The following is a 20,747-nucleotide window of genomic DNA, read 5'->3' on the forward strand; positions in this document are numbered from 1 at the left end:
TTGCGCCGGGCCTACTATACCTTATATAGTCCGATCATCTTGGGCTGGCTGGGTGGCGTTACTGAACCCCCCTTTTTTCTCCACTCTATATGCTGAAAGAAGATTCACATTTAACTGTGGGTGATAATGATAACTTGTTCCTGTATCCTGTTTTATACACAGGTAGTGTGAGACTGTGGCTTTGGAGGTTCAACTTAATTACTTGCAAGCTTGAGTGCATCAGTAGTCATAAAGATGGCTTATACTGTGCCAAAATTGAAATTTGAAAACTCTTATCTCTATCTGGTCGTTAATAAAAGGAGCTCACAGTGAATACTACTGTCCACCCTAAAAGGATGTTTTGTGGCTGTATGTGAGAATTGTGATATGATCCCTTGTTTCATATTGTTGACGGTCTGTGATGTTGTCCGTTTGGGTGGTATTATATTGGTGTATTAGGGTCTGCCCAGTGTAATATTTATGGTACAGTAAGGCTCTGAGTATGTTTTTGCACAAGTTTGTGCATAGTGTTTTACAGTTGGGATTGTTGGCCTTATTGAGGAGACAAACATCAACACTTTAAGTTAATTTTAGTTTGTCATAACACCAGACATGGTTTGGTTTTAGAATATTTTGGAGGATCTGGTGTTCAATTGTTCCATAGATGTGTATGTGGTTTAGTGTTGGTTAAGCGCTTGAAATAATTGAGTTTAAAATATATAAATGTCATGTATGATATATAAATCCATTTTTACATGCACATAGAAGCATTACTTGTCAGTAATCAGCTGCAGCAGCCCTTCCTTGGGATTCAGTCTCTTCTCCACCATGACAAATTTATATACCGAATACACTGCAAGAAAACTTTCACTTGCTAACCTTCAATCACTTGTAACCTTCCACATTTGGGATGGGACACCATTCGCTCCCCTAGAGTAGATTTAAGGTGATGCACAAGTAAATAGGGTATTTTAGACTTTCAGATCTATAGTCTTCAACCAGAATATACTAAACATTGACTTCTGTGCTATGAGTCTCTTTGAAAGCCCTATTAATTATGCCCCTGCTGCTGCCTCTTTTCTCTTTCTAAAGGCCCTGGGACTTGAGACTGAAGATCCTTTGCTGGCGACCCTCCTGACTCAGAATTTGAGTTTAGATCATCTCAAACAAGCCCAGGCAGTTACTCAAAACATCATGGATATTAGAAAATATTTTGGCACAACATCCACAGTGAGCTCTTGGCAGTGCACGCCAGAGAAAACAAGTTCCGGAGAGAATGAGATACCAAGTGATTCTGAGCAAGATTCAAAGATGTCATTGGCTGGCTGCTCTGGCACCATCTTAGTTCCTAATCCACAGGAAGAATTCTCATCAAATCAAAATTGGCCTCAAAATCTTGCAATTTCAACTGAAAAAAATCTTGTCCCTACTCCTGTATTAGATCTTGGGTCACCTACAATGGGACCGTCACAGCCTCATTTACCTAAGTTTCCAAAATCTGTGTTTGGAAAGCAAAACCGTTCCTTCACATCAGAATATTACAAGACATTTTCATTTTTAGAGTATAGTCAGCAGTTAGATGCAGTTTTCTGCTTTCCTTGCAGACACTTTTCAGGCTCTAGAGTTTTGAAAGATTCTGCTTTTACTGAAAAAGGAGTCAGGGACTGGAAAAATTTAAAGAAAAAGCTTCAGAAACATGTAGATTCTGGTGTACATAAGCAGTCTTCTGAAAGATGGCATTCCCTCAAAAAATCCACAGAAGTGGACTCTCTCGCAACAGAGCTCTCATCTCACCAGAAAACAGTAGAAGAAAATAGAGACTATGCTCTAAAAATTACTAATTTACTGCTTTACTTGGCCAAACAAGGAATTGCACTGCGGGGACATGATGAAAGGGAAGAATCGGCAAATCGTGGAAACTTCCTGGAATTGTGCAATTTGTTCTCAAAATACGATGAAGCATTTGCAAGAAAACTGAAGGGTTCTTTCAATCTACTGGGCCACAGAACGCAAAATGAGCTTCTACAGATTGCAGCAGATTCTGTAAAAGCTAAAATCATTCAGAAAGTGCAGGAAAATGGGTTCTTTACTCTTCTTGTTGATGAAGCACGCAGTTTCAAGCAAGAAGAAATGACAGTGTATGTGAGATACACAGAAAACCTGGAAATAAAAGAACGCTTTTTGGGATTGATCGATTGTTCTGAGCGAGGAGATGCTAATGCTATCTATCAGCACATTAAACACTTCTTACAAGTATCAGGGATTGCAGATTTGCCAATTGTAGCACAGTGCTATGATGGAGCCGCTGTCATGGCAGGTCATGTCAATGGAGTACAGCAAAAAATACTGCAAGATCACCCCACAGCAGTATATATACACTGCATGGCCCATAATTTGAATTTGGTTTTAGTAGAGGCCTGCAAAGTAAACCGAGCAGCTACAGGTTTTTTTTACACCCTGGAAAGCTTGTTCACATTTTTTTCACAGCCTGGTACACACCATGCATACCTAGAGGCCCAGAAGATGCTTGGTGTCAAATTGGAATTGTCCAGTTTAAGTGACATGAGATGGGCCTGTCGATGGGAAAATGTATCTGCTGTTAAAAACTCACTGGGAGCACTCCTCAGCACTTTATTGGGGTTGTCGGAGCCTCCATACCGTAGATTCATTGAAGCATCGGGGTTGCTGAAAACTGTGCGCAAGTTAGAATTTTGTGTGTGCTTGATTATTTTTTACCATGTACTTAGAATCATTCATGTGACACACAAAGCACTGCAGGCAGAAGATACAACACTTTCTCGGGCCTCTAGTGTACTCCAGAAAACCGTCGACGTATTGCAGAATATGCGAACAGATGCTAGGTGGGCTGATATTTGGGAGGAGATCCAAAAGTTCTGCAAACTGCATATTGTTCCTGACACAGATGAAAAGCACGCTTACAAACGTCGACAGTCAAGACCTGTGAAAAGAACAGCTTCGCTAGAATGTTCGTTTCTTACAAGCACACTTGGACAACGAGAATCTCTCTCAGAGTCGTCAAGTGAAAATGAGAATGCAAAAGAAAAATGGGGAAGACAACTGTATTTTTCTGTGCTAGATACACTATTAGAAGAATGTAGTCGCAGGTTTTCACCTCAGTCGATGGAAATTGCAAAAAGTGTTGATGCAGTTCTGAAATGCGATTTGGAGGGCAGCAATGGGCTACTCAGTAAATATGCAAGTGCTCTTTCTATCCATACGAAACTTGCTCACGCAGAGATGGAATTGATAAAAAACGACTTACCAAACACAGACATCAGTCTGGAAGCTCTGAAAGCAGCTACGTCAACCCATTATTATCCAAATTTTACAAAGCTTTTGAAACTGGCGCTTACTCTTCCTGTCGGCACGGCTACCTGTGAGAGATCTTTTTCCGCCATGAGACGTGTACGAAACTGGCTGAGATCCACAATGGGTCAGGAAAGACTGACGACTTTATGTTTACTGAACACCGAAAGCGATCTTGTTGGAGATATTGACCCCGAGCAGATCATTGACACCTATGATGCGAAGTCTAGTCGCCGGATGTTACTTCACTAATGTGACTATTTCATTTTGGGATTTTCCATGGATAGAAATAGCAGTGTTTAATAATTGATAACATTTTTGAACAGTATACACATTGGTTAGTATATGCTTTGAGCAACCACTTTTTTTGACATGTGATACATATGTAATATCTAGACTGGATGGACCGTACAGGTCTTTCTCTGCCGTCATCTACTATGTTACTATGTTATGTTACATTTAATAAAAGGTGTTAATTGTAACATTTATTTTTACTTATTTTTTTCTGTGTGTTGTCAGACATTTATGAATGTAAGCCCCACCCGGCCCCACCCCTAACCCTGACCCGCCCCTAACCCCACTCTCTTTAGCCTCCCCAAACAGTTGGGCCACTGACCACCTATGAGTGTATAAATGCCAGAAACAGGTTTAAATTGGCTTAAATTGTATCGCTCCATGGTGCGACCGCAGCTTGAGTATTGTGTTCAATTCTGGTCGCCGCATCTCAAGAAAGGTATAGTAGAATTGGAAAAGGTGCAGCGAAGGCCGACTAAAATGATAGCGGGGATGGGACAACTTCCCTATGAAGAAAGACTAAGGAGGCTAGGGCTATACAGCTTGGAGAAGAGACGGCTAAGGGGAGACATGATAGAGATATATAAAATAATGAGTGGAGTGGAACAGGTGGATGTGAAGCGTCTGTTCACGCTTTCCAAAAATACTAGGACTAGGGGGCATGCGATGAAACTACAGTGTAGTAAATTTAAAACAAATCGGAGAAAAGGTTTCTTTACCCAACGCATAATTAAACTCTGGAATTGATTGCTGGAGAACGTGGTGAAGGCAATTAGCTTAGCAGAGTTTAAAAAAGGGTTAGACGGTTTCCTAAAGAACAAGTCCATAAACTGCTACTAGATGGACTTAGGAAAAATCCACAATTCCAGGAATAACATGTATAGAATGTTTGTACGTTTGGGAAGCTTGCCAGGTGCCCTTGGCCTGGATTGGCCGCTGTCGTGGACAGGATGCTGGGCTCGATGGACCCTTGATCTTTTCCCAGTGTGGCATTACTTATGTACTTATGTAGCTTTAGCTGCTGAACGCCCGATATTGTAACCCCCGACAGGGATCCATTTCGCCCTCTGGCTTTCTCAAGGTAGATGTTGCAGGCTAAGATGGTCGGAAGAATTTGACAAAATGCCTGCGACACCTCCCTTGAGAAAGCCGGTGGGCGAAACGGGTCCCCTTCGGGAATTATGATATCGGGTGCTCAGAAGCTAAAGCTAAGCCAATTTTAGCCTGTTTCTGGTGTTTACACGCTGATCCTTGAATAAAGGTTTTGAAATATTAAAAGCGAAAAAAAGCATGAAAAAGTAAAAAGTGTTTTTGAGGAGGTTTTTGGCCGATGGGAAGACCGCCCTAGCACCCGGGCACTTTGAGGTCTTTTTCTCCTCTTTGTGATTTTTATGAGAATCTCAGAGCATTAAGGGAAGAATTTCTACAGTGTATTGTTGGAAGTATTTCTTGAGTTTCTGTAGAAGAGTTTGATTATTTGGAAAAGATCCAAAATCATGACACTGAAACATGTTGCATTAACTCCATACCACTTTAAATTCCTATCCTCCAATTTTGGAAATAGCAGCAAACTGTTGAGACATATGAAGTAAATAGAAAAGAGAAATTTCAAAATAAACTCGTGAGGATTATAACAGTTCTACAGGTAACTGGGAAGTACCACTAATTAAACCGAAATAGAAAGGCTTTAGAAAAACGTACACAGTGACCCTGTAGAGCACAGTCGAGAAGCTCAATGGCTACCCTGAATACAGGAGAACTTGGAACAGGCAAACATCAAAGCTGTGGAATGGCCTAACATAGGGGCCCTTTCACTAAGCCACGTAGCTGCCAGCGCATGCCAGTTCAGAACTACTGCCCGGCTACTGTGTGGCCCGGGCAGTAATTTCATTTTATACACGTGTCCAGTACGTGTGCCGGAAAATATATTTTTATTTTCCGGTGCGCGACGCTAACCGGGAGATAATCGGCATTGTAAACGCGCTGACGATTACTGCCCAATTAACGCGTGAGATCTTACCGCTAAGTGGGAGGTGGTAAGGTCTCAGGCCCAAAATGTACATGCGCCAATTTTCATTTTGCCGCTTGTCCATTTTCAGCCCCCCCCCCCCACCAAAAGCCTTTTTTGCAGGTACACTGAAAAATTGACCTGCGTGTGTCCAGTACATGTGTCTACACCAATGCAGGCCATTTTTTTGCGCACCTTAGTAAAAGGACCCCTTAATAACAAAAAAGTTGGAAAACTGGTTAAAAAAGCACCAAGCTGGAAAAGCCCCTGGTCCAGATGGACTGACCACAAAAGGTTAATATCTTTCCATCAACACCCAGCAAATTGGAGAGCCAAGTAATGTTCCCAAAAATTATAGCCTAATAACTTGTCTACCTACAACCTATACGCTTAAATTGACTCCAATATTATCTTGGCAATAGAGCAGAAGGGCAATAAAAGATTAGCATATGGAACCAAAGACTAAATAATACTAAATAAAACCATTGTGGCCAGTTTTAAGAAAAGCAAAAATCTCAGTATTGCATGGATTAATGATAAGAAAGGCTTTGCTAGTGTCCTATACTAATTAACAATAAATTGACTCGAAATGTCCAAAGTAAACTCTAAATTGATTGAGTACATCAAGTTCACAGTGAAAATTTTGGCAACACACATTCTATTTGAAGTATGAAGATGGATCGTTTGTCGCTCCTAACGTCAGGATCCAGTGACAAATATGTCAGGGATACTCCCTGTCACCTTCTTGTTTTGTATAGCACTTAATCCATTAAGTAATCTAATTAATGTAACCTATGTTAAAAACAAATAATAAACAGAATTTGTTTTTATACCTGGCCAGGGCTCCAGAGTCGTATGGTTGGAGTTTTTTGAGTTGCTTGGGGGCCAAATCTGGCTGCGGGTGCAGGCTTGAAAGGAAACCTCTGATGTCTCTGGTTGGTTTGGGGCTAGGATGATCCAGGGCTCCTGCAGTATGAAAATCATCACAGGAGTAGTGCAGACTGAGGAAGAGGCAGGCTACAGTTTGAGAGGGCTGCACAGCCAAGGGAGTCCTGAGCTGGGACAGGTCCAGGTACTTGTGACCTGGCTTGGCCACTGTTTGGAAAACAGGATACTGGGCTAGATGGACCATTGATCTAACATAGTAAATGACGGCAGATAAAGACCTGTACGGTCCATCCAGCCTGCCCAAGATAAACTCATTTACATGGTATGTGATACTTTATATGTATACCTGAGTTTGATTTGTCCTTGCCTTTCTCAGGGCACAGACCATAGAAGTCTACCCAGCACTGTTCTTGTACTAAGTTCTGAAGCTAACGTCGAAGCCCCTTAAAATTTACACCCCAGCCCATCCCTATCCAGTCACAATCAGACCGTAGAAGTCTGCCCAGCTCCCATTTTGTTTCCCAATTACCAGCGCCGCCACCCAAGATTCCGCAGAACCATTCCTTCTAAACAGGATTCCTTTGTGTTTATCCCATTACCGTTTTCATCTCCACCACCTCCCCCGTGGAAGGGCATTCCACATATCCACCACCCTCTCTGTGAAAAAATACTTCCTGACATTAGTCCTGAGTCTGCCCCCCTTCACCCTTAATTCATGTCCTCTAGTTCTACCACCTTCCCGTCTCAGAAAAAGGTTCATTTGCGGATTAATACCTTTCAAATATTTGAACCTCTGTATCATGTCACCCCTGTTTCTCCTTTCCTCTAAGGTATACATGTTCAGGTCAGCAAGTCTCTGCTCGTACGGTTTGCAAGGCAAATCCCATACCATTTTTGAAGCTTTTCTTTGCACCGCTTCCAGTCTGGCTACTCTTATGTTCTTATGGCTCTGTGTCTGAATTAGGCCAGGTCCAGGCTATAACCGTTGGGAAGGGTGCAGGGTGTGCGCGCTTCAGAGCGCTTCTACGAGGAGGGGTCATCTCAGAGATGGCAGCTGCACGCAGGAAGGCCGTGTGTTGAAGGCAGGTTGGTGTTCAGGGCTGGATTCAGGTTTGACACTGGAGTAAGCCTGGGGCAGGTGTCTGCACACATGTAAGTGGCATCAGGAAAGAGAAATGTTATTGGAGGAAGCTGATAGTGCTCTGGGCTTCAGCAGAGGGGCTAAAAGGGGATCAGGAGTGAAAAAGGAGCTGTCGGGGATTAGGGGAGTGTTCTGGCTGCGTGTGTGTGTGCGGTCAAAGCCAGAAGGATGCTTGAGAGCATAGGGAGAGGGATGGCCAGCAGGAAAAAAGGGCTGATAGTGCTCTTGTATAAGTCTCTGGAGAGGCCCCATTTAGAATATTGTGTGTAATTCTGGAGACCCCACCTACAAAAAGATATAAATAGGATGGAGTTGGTCATTGACCTCTGTCATAAAGTGTATGGGGGCAGACTTAAGGCTATTAATATGTATATTTTGGAAAGTAGAGAGGTGTGGTAGCTGTGCCATGTTAGTCCACTCTTAAAGGTTATCAATAGAAATCAAACAAAATAAAACATGGAAAAGAAAATAAGATGATACCTTTTTTATTGGACATAACTTAATACATTTCTTGATTAGCTTTCGAAGGTTGCCCTTCTTCGTCAGATCGGAAATAAGCAAATGTGCTAGCTGACAGTATATAGAAGTGAAACATCCAAGCATTTCATTGACAGTCTAACAGGGGTGGGGGTAGGAGGTATGCATGGGGACAGCAAAGCATTTCATTGATAGTCTAACAGGATGGGTGTGGATAGGTGAGAGGAGGGTGATAAACAGAGAAATACAATTTTATGGTTTATAATGGGCTGGAAAACCCATATCCTTGTTAAGTCCTGTCTGTTGGGTGTCAAAATATTCAATCATTCTGACTTCAAAGGTCTTACGTTCCTGTATTGTTTTAAAGTTACCTTTCAGGATTCTTACTATGAAATCACTGGTGCAGTGTCCTGGTCCTGTAAAGTGTTGGCCCACAGGGGTGGGAACCTGACTGGCACCGGCTTTCTTCATGTGATGTCTATGTAGATTGAATCTTGTCTTAAGCATCTGGCCTGTTTCTCCAATATAGCATCCTTCATTACATTTTTTACACTGAATGATATATACCACATTGGAAGGTGAGCATGTGAAAGATTCCTTTATGTTGAATATTTTTCCTTTGTGAATGACTGTGGGTTCCTGTGAAATGTTTTGGCATAGCTTACAGCTGGACATATTACAGGGAAATGTGCCCTTCTCTTCCTTTTCAGTCTGTGTTGGGAGTTTACTTCTGATTAGGTTGTGTTTTAAGTTGGGTGGCTGTCGGAAGGCCAGCACTGGTGGGGATGGGAATATCTCTTTCAGTAATTCATCCTACTGGAGTAGAGGCTGTAGATCTCTTATGATTTTCCTCAGTTTCTCCAGCTCTGGGTTGTATGTCACTACAAGGGGGATTCTGTCTGTGGCTTGTTTTTCTTTGTACTGTAGCAGATTTTTCCCTGGGTGTTTTGAGGGAGGAGGCAATATTCTTAGAGATTATTTTGGGGTTGTAGCCTTTCTGTTTGAAGGATGCAGTCAGGATTTCAAGGTGTCTGTCTCTATCCCCTGGGTCTGAGCAGGTACAGTGGTATCTTGTGGCTTGGCTGTAAATAATTGATCTCTTTGTATGTGAAGGGTGGAAGCTGGAGTTGTGGAGGTAGCTGCATCTGTCTGTGGGTTTCTTGTATATAGATGTTTGTATACAGCCATCACTGATTGAGTCCGTGGTGTCCAAAAAATTGACTTTTTCTGGGGAGTAGTCAATTTTGAATCCGATTGTAGGATGGTATGTATTGAAGGCAGAATAAAATTGTTTCAGAGTTTTGGAAGAAAGGCGGAAGAGAGAGGATATGATAAAGATATTTAAATACCTCTGTGGCATTAATGTACAGGAGGTGAGCCTTTTTCAAATGAAGGAAAACTCTGGAATGAGAGGGCATAGGATGAAGTTAAGAGGTTATAGGCTCAGGAGTAATGTAAAGAAATGCTTTTTCGCGCAAAGGGTGGCAGATGAGTGGAATCACCTCCCGGTAGAGGTGGTGGAGACAAGGACTGTGTCTGAATTTAAGAAATGTGGGACAGGCACATGGGATTTCTTAGGGAAAGGAGGAGATAGTGATTGCCATGGATGGGCAGACTGGATGGGCCATTTGGCTGCTACCTAACATCAGGGGCGTATCTGACCTTCAGCGGTAGGTGGGGCCAGAGCAGAGGTGAGGGGGCACATTTTAGCCCCCGCCGCCACCACTCCCCCGCTGCCGCCTCCATCATCATCGCCCACATCCCCCCTTGCCGCCGACCCTCTCGATCCCCCGCCCGCCTGCTCGCTCGCCGTCGCCTACCTGTGCTGGCGGGGGACCCCATCCCCCGCCAGCCGAAGTCTTCTTCCTTTCACGTACATGCAGGACGTCAGACTCAGAAACCTGAGAGGAAGAAGACTTCGGCTGGCGGGGGATGGGGTCCCCACCAGCACAGGTAGGCGACGGTGACGGCGAGCGAGCAGGCAGGGGGATCGACAGGTCGTCGGTAGGGGGGTCCAGGGCCAAATCTACGGGGGCCCAGGCCCCCGTGGCCCCATAGCAGCGGCGCCCCTGCCTAACATCATGTTTCTATGAGAGAGACTGGAATTGGTGGGAAGAGTAACTTAAAACCAGTGGCGTAACAAGGGGGGGGGCGGTGGGGGCGGTCCGCCCCGGGTGCCAGTGGGTGGGGGGTGCTCTGCTCCTGCCGCCTCACATTAAAAAAACCGGCAAAGCAGCATCGCAGGCATCGCCTCGTGCCTTGCTTGTAAAAAAAAAAAAATCAAATCTCCTTCCTTCTCCTCCTCGTCTTGACATCAACTCGGGCCTTCCAATCAATTTGATTGGAAGGCCCGAGTCGACGTCAAGACGAGGAGAAGGAAGGAGATTTGTTTTTTTTTTTACAAGCAGGGCACGAGGCGATGCCTGCGATGCTGCTTCGCCGGTTTTAACGGGACTGAGGTGGGGAAGGAGAGGGGCGAAAGGGACTCGGGTGGGGGTGTTCAGAGGGGAAAAGGGGAGGGGAGAAGGGGACTGGGGTGGGGGTCTCAGACAGGGGAGGGGAGAAGGGGACTGGGGTGGGGATCTCAGGGGAGAAGGGGAGAAGGGGAGGGGAGAAGGGGACTGGGGTGGGGGTGTTCAGAGGGGAGAAGGGGACTGGGGGTGGGGATCTCAGACAGGGGAGGGGAGAAGGGGACTGGGGTGGGGGTGTTCAGAGGGGAAAAGGGGAGGGGAGAAGGGGACTGGGGTGGGGATCTCAGAGGGGAGAAGGGGAGGGGAGAAGGGGACTGGGGTGGGGGTGTTCAGAGGAGAGAAGGGGACTGGGGTGGGGGTCTCAGACAGGGGAGGGGAGAAGGGGACTGTGGTGGGGGTCTCAGACAGGAGAAGGGGAGGGGAGAAGGGGACTGGGGTGGGGGTGTTCAGAGGGGAGAAGGGAGCTGGAACTGGGGGCTGAAAAAAGGGGCAGAGAGAGAGAGGGGACAGATCCTAGATGGAAGGGGGAGCGAGAGGGAGGGCAGACCCTGGATGGATGGGAGAGGGAGGGCAAATGGTGGATTGAAGGGGCAGAGAGAAAGGGCAGGCAGTGGATGGAAGGGACGGCAGAGAGGGCAGACACTGGATGGCAGAGAGAGAGAGTGAAGACAGATGCTGGATGGAAGGAAAACGGTGAAAAGAAGATGAGGAAAGCAGAAACCAGAGACAACAAACTGTAAATAAAATATATTTTTTTATTTTTTTTGCTTTAGGATAAAGTATTGTAGATATGTTAAATGTTTATAATAGAACATGTAAATAAGGTAATCTTTTTATTGGACTAATTTTAATACATTTTGACTAACTTTCGGAGCACAAAACCCCCTTCCTCAGGTCAGGATAGGATACTGTAACAGCACTATACTGTACTGACCCGAGGACGGAGGTTTTGGCCTCTGAAAGCTAAATGTATTAGTCCAATAAAATGGTATTATTTTACTTTCTATATTTGTTTTATTTCTATTTGTTAATTTGTAAAGTGGTGATTGGTACTTGTTAGGTTTTTTTTTCAAATTTACATCTGCTGTCTTTATATTTTGCACAGTACTAGGAGACATTTTCTGTTTCTGTGGTGTTGCATTGTATGCAGAGTCTGGCATCGGGGGTTCAGTTTAATTTTTGTCTAAATAGAAAGTTTATTATTACTTATTCTATAGTGGATTAGGGTGTATCTGTGTTTGTGAAAAAGACATGGCTTTCAATTGGCATTGACTGTGCAGGATCGACGATCTGTATTATTCTGTCTGGTTTCGTTTTACAATAGGTGAATTGATGTTCTAGTGCTCACTGTAGTGTTTAAGATGCTTTCCTTTTCCTTGTGTGACTCGTAGAAATGACTGCTTATGGTATGGTAGAATTGCTCTATAGGTCCTGAGTGTTTTGTATTCTCGGCATGCCTAGTACTGGATTTGGGGGGGGGGGGGGGGGGGGGTGTTAAAAAATGACCGGCCCCGGGTGTCAACTACCCTAGGTACGCCACTGCTTAAAACATCCAACTTCAGAGAAAAAAATAAAAGCAAAATAAAGCAGCAAATAAAAGAGTTTTGGCTTTAATAGCTGAGTGCGTTGTATTAGGTGTGTCCAACAGATGGGAAAGTGATCTTATTGCAGAGAAAAAAACGAAGTCAACAACAATATAACCCTTCAACTTCAAAAGACCTCATAAAGAGCTTATGTATAATAAATCAACTTGTAATTCCAAAGTATATATTCAATTGTGGGCTAAATATTTTGAGCTTGGTTATGACTTGCCTGAAATAACCCACTTCTGATGGTCCCGGAGTTGATTTATTTATACCCAGGTTCTGTATGAGGTCTTTTGAAGTTGCTGGGTTATACTGTTGTTGAATTTCCTTGTATTAGGTGTGTGCACAGTAGCCAACTTTTCAAAAATCCAGCAGAAATTTGACACTGTTAAGGAGTTTGCTCAAGCACCCACAGCACTTAGAGCTGGCTCCTATGATCTTAATAGAAATTAACAAAAGTGAGGGACAATTATTCAGTACTATGCCGCCCCTCACTACCTTTCTACCCTCATCTCCCCTTACGTTCCCGCCCGAAACCTCCGTTCACAGGACAAATCCCTCCTCTCAGTACCCTTCTCCACCACCGCCAACTCCAGGCTCCGCTCATTCTGCCTCGCCTCACCCTATGCTTGGAACAACCTTCCTGAGCCCTTACGCCAAGCCCCCTCCCTGCCCATCTTCAAGTCTTTGCTTAAAGCCCACCTCTTCAATGCTGCGTTCGGCACCTAACCCTTACCGTTCAGTGAATCCAGACTGCCCCAATTTGACTGCCCCTATCGGACCGACCGTTCACTTGTCTATTAGATTGTAAGCTCTTTGAGCAGGGACTGTCTCTCTTTGTTAAATTGTACAGCGCTGCGTAACCCTAGTAGCGCTCTAGAAATGTTAAGTAGTAGTAGTAGAGATTATATAGTGACAAATAATAGGTTTGTATTTTTTATCTGAAATATCTATTTATTACTATAGTGCTTCTATCTGCTCATATAAATGTTTTCAATCTTATTCATATACACATATACATTATTTTCCACAATACAATGGTTTCTATGTAGGCAACTAAATATTGATAATAAGCTTTTGTCCTTTATAACCTACATTCTTTTCTTCAAATAGTATAAAAGCATTGTTTCATTACAAAGAGTTCATGTGGCGAATAGAAGTTACAAGTCCCGTTGAGCTGTGTTATATCAGTCCATATATATCCTTCATGAACCAAATTCGGTGGAGATTTTTGGTTAAATTATAAATAGTATCCAAAGCTTTTTCCAGTAATCTGTATGAAGAATGTTCTTACAGCTCTACACAGTGCTGTGTTTCGCCATTGGCGTCTTCAGGAGCTGTTTATAAATCACCGTGATTCAGCGACATACCAACACGATTCATCCACTGTTTTTGTGGGGGGTTTTTGTTACATTTGTACCCCGCGCTTTCCCACTCATGGCAGGCTCAATGCGGCTTACATGGGGCAATGGAGGGTTAAGTGACTTGCCCAGAGTCACAAGGAGCTGCCTGTGCCTGAAGTGGGAATTGAACTCAGTTCCTCAGTTCCCCAGGACCAAAGTCCACCACCCTAACTACTAGGCCACTCCTCCACTTGAGGTTCTACATGGAATGTTGCTAGTGGAACAGCAACATTCCATGTAGAATCTCCAATAGTAGCAACATTCCATGTAGAATCTCAAAGAGTAGCAACATTCCATGTAGAATCTCCAATAGTATCTATTTTATTTTTGTTACATTTGTACCCCGTGCTTTCCCACTCATGGCAGGCTCAATGCGGCTTACATGGGGCAATGGAGGGTTAAGTGACTTGCCCAGAGTCACAAGGAGCTGCCTGTGCCTGAAGTGGGAATCGAACTCAGTTCCTCAGTTCCCCAGGACCAAAGTCCACCACTCCAATAATGGTAGAATCATACGATATTCATCTTTATTCGCTCAGACACAATCCCTCAGACAGGAAACCCTTCTGGTAGAACCGTCCTTGTCTACATCTGATCAATGACCTTAGGGAATGCTTGCAACTGCAAAACTTGAGCAGGGCAGAGTGCCTTGTGCTGAGTTGAAAGCGACAAAAGCTTATGTTGTGCAGAACTGTCAGGGCCACCGAGAGGGGGGGGGGGGGAGCAAGATTCCCCAGGCCCGGCTTCCAAGGAGGGCCCGGCGCCTGCAATCAAAAAAGACTGCTCTGATGCTGGCTCCTTCTTCCTGCCACGTCCTGCCTATGCAGAAACAGGAAGTTACTTCACACGAGGAAGGACGCGGCAGGAAAAAGGACCTATAGCCAGCAGATCACTCTCTCATTCACTGCTGCAGGAGGGAGGCAGCAGTGTGTGTGTGGGGGGGGGGGGGGGAGCAGCAGTGAGAGCGGGGCACTGAAGATTGTTTGCCCCAAGCCCAGCTTTGTCTCTCAGTGGTCCTGATTTCTGTGTCATCCATATAGCCATTGAGAGAGAATGTCTGGAGCAAAAGTGTTGGAAGGGGAACATGGTTCAACAAAGCAAGAAAACCAGCAGTCTGTGAGAGGGATTTATCGGGGGGGGGGGGTGTTGCTAAATGACAGCTACCTGGAGGGGTACTGGAGTGAATAAATGGAAATAATGTACTTCAAAAGAAGAAAAAGTGTGAGACTGAGATGGAAGAAGGGGTTGAAGTCTACAAGACCGAGGAAAGCAATTGAAGCAGAGCATTCAAGGAAAAGCCAAGTCTCAGAATGAGAAACAGAGTATGACAGAGAAAGAGATTGTGAATGTAAGCAAGCTTGTTTGAGATGGAGCAGACATTCCATGGAGTACACGAGAAAGGAAGATAAGAAGATGGAGGAAGGAGAAGAATAGGAATAAGACTGGAGGAGCTGCAGTTTGATCTGTACAGATGGAATAAGAGTTGCCTTGAAGGACAGATATCTCAAGCTGACAGGAAGATAAGGGGCTGAAGAGTACGGAGAAGAATAGGGGAAGCATAGCCCTTTATAGTAATGAGATGCTCTCAGAAAGAATGGAAAACATTAATGAAAAGAATAAAACACTGAAGTTCAAAAGCCGAGGAGAGGCTGCAAACCTGCTCAGCACTTCACAGATGGCTAGATGGAGTGTGAGGTAGCAGGAAAGGAGACCTGATGTGGATGGGATGGACCTGGGAGGAACATGCAGATGAGCTCCCCAGCACACCTAAGAATGCTGACCCAACAGTGAACAGTCACAACGTGGTCTTCAGCACATCCAAGGTCACCAGTATACACCTGGGAACACATTCTTCTCAATTACCTACCCAGAATTCCAAGCAACTTCCCACTCTTGAGACACAATCCATTCTCCAGATGGACAGTCAAGTGCCTCTGTGTCTTCCCTAGCCTCATAGTGGATTTGCTTCATACCAAATCCTTGCATCAGACAGAACAAGCTCCTTGTATTCCTTTCTTGAGGATTTTTGCTGTTGAAGACCTCCATCAAACAGTCAGGCCCATAATGCCTCTTTTGGAGACTGGTCATTGCCTCTTATGTATGCCTCTCCTCCAGATCCACCAATCTTATGACTTCTACCAAGATCTTTCAGAGAAACCTTGATCCTCATAGCTCCCTACTGAACAAGGAAAATCTGGTTTCCTCTCTTTTTGAGACTATTGATGAGGAAACCAACAACTCCCTACAGAACCTCTATAGCTCCAATCACCTAGCAACAGAAAACGGTTACATCCATGTTCAATCATGTATGTTCCCTCTACCTTCCATAAATCATCAAGAATCACTATGCCATACAACCCTGTGCCTCAAAGTGGCACGACTTCCACTTTGGTGCTTAACATTGGCTCCACACAAAACTGAAGCCCGCCCAAGTCAACTCACACTCTTGTGAGATTAACTTTCATATAATGAAGCAGCAGCACATGCAAATCTAGCTCATGCATATTCATTCAAGGGTTTAAACAGCAGTAGCAGTGGGTCTGTCGAATCCACAATCTGTGGATTAGGATCGGCAGTGGAGCAAGCTGAGTAGTCAAGTCTACACAATACAGACTTGATGGTAGACATAACAGCCAAAGGAATAGCAATTTTGGACACAAGGAAGATACAGGATTGTTTTACACTGAGAGTCACGAATCAGGACTTGGAAAAAGGACCATCTTTGAATGAACCCAGCATACGTGATTGATTAATGGCTGTGGTTTAAAGCACAGGGACAATTGAATTACCACATCTACGTTAAGAGGTGATATCTTAGATGTAATAATAAAAAAGATATTTAGATATAAATCAGTATAGAACAACTTCCTGTTAGCACTCATGTCTGTATAGTATGTATATGCATTTTATATTTTGTGTTTATTTTTATTTATTTTTGTTACATTTGTACCCTGCGCTTTCCCACTCATGGCAGGCTCAATGCGGCTTACATGGGGCAATGGAGGGTTAAGTGACTTGCCCAGAGTCACAAGGAGCTGCCTGTGCCTGAAGTGGGAATCGAACTCAGTTCCTCAGGAGCAAAGTCCACCACCCTAACCTTTTGTTTAGAAGTGTGTTTGATTAGAGTGAATGCAGTAGGACAGAACAAGAGGTGGAATATAGGGTGACAACACGTATTTAAGTTATATATATTAATAGTTAAGATAAATAAAGAAAAATTATTTACATATATAAAGTGGTTACGTAGTGCATATACAACAATGCATATTCATTGGGGATATTCTGAAAACCAGACTGGTTAGGTGTGTCCCAATGACTGGGATGAGAACCCCTACCTTAGAGTCAGTTTCTCCTATGGACTGCAGGGTTTGGAAATCTGATTATGAAAAGAGGTCTGCAAGCACAAAAAGGTCTGCACGCACATATCTAAATCTCCACTACCCCAGCTGCAAAGGACTAAAATATACAAATATACAATCAACGACCATCTACCATTCAGAAAAATGTTGAAGACCCATCTCTTCAAGAAAGCTTACCCTAATGACCCAACTTAACCTTTTAAGCCCACCCACATGATTCCTGCCCCGACGATTATTGTACCTTTGACCATGTCTCACAATCTCCTTATGCTCATCCCTCAATCTCTTCCTCTCCATCCTTCCTACTCCTTACCCCTCCCAATCTCTTCTCCTTTTGCTCATCCTATCTTTGTTTACCTCTCCAAGCTCAATTTACATATCCTCAAAACCCCACTACTACTATGTTTACTACAACTTCTAACATTCTCCTTCAAGACTTTCTGCATTGAACCTGCTATGTGTGGGAAAGCGTGGGGTACAAATGTAATTATTAATAATAATAATAATAATATAAAACAACATATGCATCCAGCTTCTCTTACATAAGCATGCAAATATGGAATGCACTACCAAATGTCATGAAAACAATGCACCACCTAACAAACTTCCGGAAATTGCTAAAAACCAACCTGTTCACAAAGGCATACCAGAATGATCCAACCTAAACACCTGAACCCTCCAACTCAATCAAAACTACTACCAGAACTGGACTAAACTTAACCCTCTCCTTGAAATACTTACCGTATTTTTCAGACTATAAGACGCACTTTTTCCCCCCAAATTTGGGAGGAAAATGGGGGGTGCGTCTTATAGTCCGAAGGTAGAAATTTGGCTGGCAGGCCGACCGCCCTCCCTCCCTCCGAGTTTGGGATCGCCCTCACCCCGGCCCTGTCACCACTTCTCCCTTTACTCACGTGATCTTCCCTGGTGGTCTAGTGACGTCGGGGGAAGGAAAGAGCCCCCTCTTTCCTGCCCAGCGCGCTGCTCTCCATCCTCCTGTATGCAGCCTGACGGTCTCGACGAGATTCAAAATGGCCGCCAAGACTGCAATTCTCAGTGGCCATTTTGAATCTCGCCGAGACCGTCAGGCAGCAATGCATACAGGAGGATGGAGAGCAGCGCGCTGGGGGGGAGAGGTGGTGACAGGGCCTGGGGGGGGGTGAGGAGGTAACCCTGAGGGTGATCCCGAACTTGGAGGGAGGGATTCGGACAAGACGCACCGGAGCACCTAGATTTTAGAGGAGAGAAAAAGCAAATTTTTTTTTCCTAATTCCCTCCTCTAAAACCTAGGTGCATCTTATGGTCCGGTGCGTCTTATAGTCCGAAAAATACGGTATATACTCTGTCATCTATGATCATTAACACTTGACCACTCTGTATTTCTCTTACCGGAATTGGCGAACGCCTTTACGGTACTATGTAAGCCACATTGAGCCTGCAAATAGGTGGGAAAATGTGGGATACAAATGCAACAAATAATAAATAATCGAATACCAGAGACACACCCAAGATGGTGGATTGATCCTGTCGAAGTGTTCCACGCAATTTTGATCCTCTGAAATGCCGAAGTGAAGAGGACGATCGGCTGCGGCAGGGACCCCTAGCTGGTCCCCAGCTTCGGTGCTGAGTTCTATTGAACCTTATTTGCGGAGACCGGAGGTGACTGAAGGAACGGGAGTTGGCATGCTGACAGCGTCTGGGCAAGGTGGAGATCCGACGACGCCCCTGCTCGAGGTCACACTAAGCCCCGTTCAAGGAGCCTTCTTTGGATGTTTCAGCTATTCTAGAATCCTCTGATACGGATTTGGTTACTTCTTCTACTTTATTAGCAACTGTTGCTTGCGTTAACTTTGGATAAAGTTTTGATTATGAGAATGTTCTTTAAAAACAAAGATAAACAATGTCTAGGTCTTAAATTATCAATATTCCCGGATGTAACAAAAGAGACTCAAAAAAGACGTAAGCAGTTTTTGCTGCTTAAGCCAGGAGTACTTCAGATTGGGGCTACTTTCCATCTTCGATATCCTTGTAAATGTATAGTTAGATTCCAATCAGTTAAATATGTTTTTTTTTTAGTCATTTCAGCTTACAGAATTCCTTGTAACCAAACGCTCTTAGGGGTTGAGAGAATGTCATTATTGACATTTATTGTAGCTCCGTTAAATAATGTCATTTCGATGTTAGACAGGTTTCTAAATCTTTCAGGAAAATGTGTTAAGTTTTCTCCACGATTGGTAATCTTGGATTCAAAAATGAGGACTCGAGTATATTTACATACTAATAATTTTTACTTTGTTAGTTTTGTTCTTCATATAATTAGGTTTGTATTTTATACTTTTCTGTGCAAGCTTAGGCTTGATAAAGATTGTATATCAATTATATTTGAAATAATAAAAAAATAATAATAATACCAGAGACACAGAATATCAGAAGTCACGGCCTGGATAAATCAGTATATTATCAAACCAGGGCATGAGCGTTGGAGGCCAACTACGGTAGCCAAACCTTTTTTTTCATTTGCCACACTTCATCAGTCTAAATTTGGGGGTGGGGGGTCTGTGCATGAATTCTGTATATGGCGTCTAAAATGTAGGCGCATCAGCATAAGAAAGAAATCCACCAGAGGGTGGAGAACTCTAGACACCCCACGGACAACAACAAGAAATTATATTTATATAAGTACACCATATTTATTTTTTTTACCCCTTTTTTAATACATGAGAGGTTTCATTTCATTTCAGATGTGTATAATTTCACTTTTTGAATGCATTTGGTTATCCATTTTTAATGCACCCATTCCACAATGTTTTCATACTTTGTGTAGACATGAGAATTTATTTATATAAGCACACCATTTTTTGTCTTTATTTTTAATATACGCAAGGTTTTATTTCATTTTCGATGAATTTAAATGTTTTATTATATTTTTTAAAAATGTAATTATCTGTATAAATTCATCTTTATATGTATTTATCCATTTTTAAATGTATCTATTTCACATTTTTTATATATAACATATATATGCAAAATTTTTTCAAAACGTATTTTAAATATTTAAATATATATATATATGTTGTCTACTTTTATATTGTGTTTTTAGAATCTATGTATTCAAAATTTGATTATAGACTCCTGATGCAGGCCTAACGGACGAAACACGACGTTGTGTCAAGTCTTTATACCTCAATAAACATCTTTATTATTATACATTCTTTCAGTCTTTGGAATCCTTGGTCGTCCTCCCACTTCTTTTCATTTCTTGGCGTATCAGCATAACGCATGTAGCATTATTCTATAAATCAAGTGTAAGGCCCCTAGTCGGGGCCATCAGGTCCCAGCAGGGGCAAATAGAAGAAAGAAAGAAATACCTGTTAGAACTACAAACTACAAGTCCCAGAATCCCCGGGAATTAGTAGCTCGCCCTCTGGTGGGGAGAAATCAGGCACACAACCGGAGGAGGAGGGAGGAATGTGAATCCCAGAGGCCCTTGCAGCAGGGGAGTGTATGTAGAAAGGAGTGGCCTAGTGGTTAGGGTGGTGGACTTTGGTCCTGGGGAACTGAGGACCTGAGTTGGATTCCCACTTCAGGCACAGGCAGCTCCTTGTGACGACTCTGGGCAAGTCACTTAACCCTCCATTGCCCCATGTAAGCTGCATTGAGCCTGCCATGAGTGGGAAAGTGCGGGGTACAAATGTAACAAAAAAAAACAAACTCCCAGGAGCGGGGGAGGGGAAGATTGGGAGATGCACTCTGATCAGGGGGATGAGGAACTGGTGGTGGGAGGGGAGTTAGAGTCCATGGACTGGGGAAGGGAAAA

At 43.6% G+C, this 20,747-nt stretch overlaps 1 protein-coding gene across 1 annotated transcript in view; it reads left to right on the plus strand.

The window, feature by feature from the left end:
• Positions 1–20,747, plus strand: part of LOC115461455 — a 104,810-nt gene that overhangs the window by 44,292 nt on the left and 39,771 nt on the right. The window contains exons 5-6 of the mRNA XM_030191301.1: positions 963–3,545; positions 6,560–6,680. Coding sequence (XP_030047161.1) covers positions 963–3,545; positions 6,560–6,680 — 2,704 coding nt within the window. The remainder of the gene's footprint in view (positions 1–962; positions 3,546–6,559; positions 6,681–20,747) is intronic.

Source organism: Microcaecilia unicolor, chromosome 1 (assembly GCF_901765095.1).
Source record: "Microcaecilia unicolor chromosome 1, aMicUni1.1, whole genome shotgun sequence".
NCBI lineage: Eukaryota > Metazoa > Chordata > Amphibia > Gymnophiona > Siphonopidae > Microcaecilia > Microcaecilia unicolor.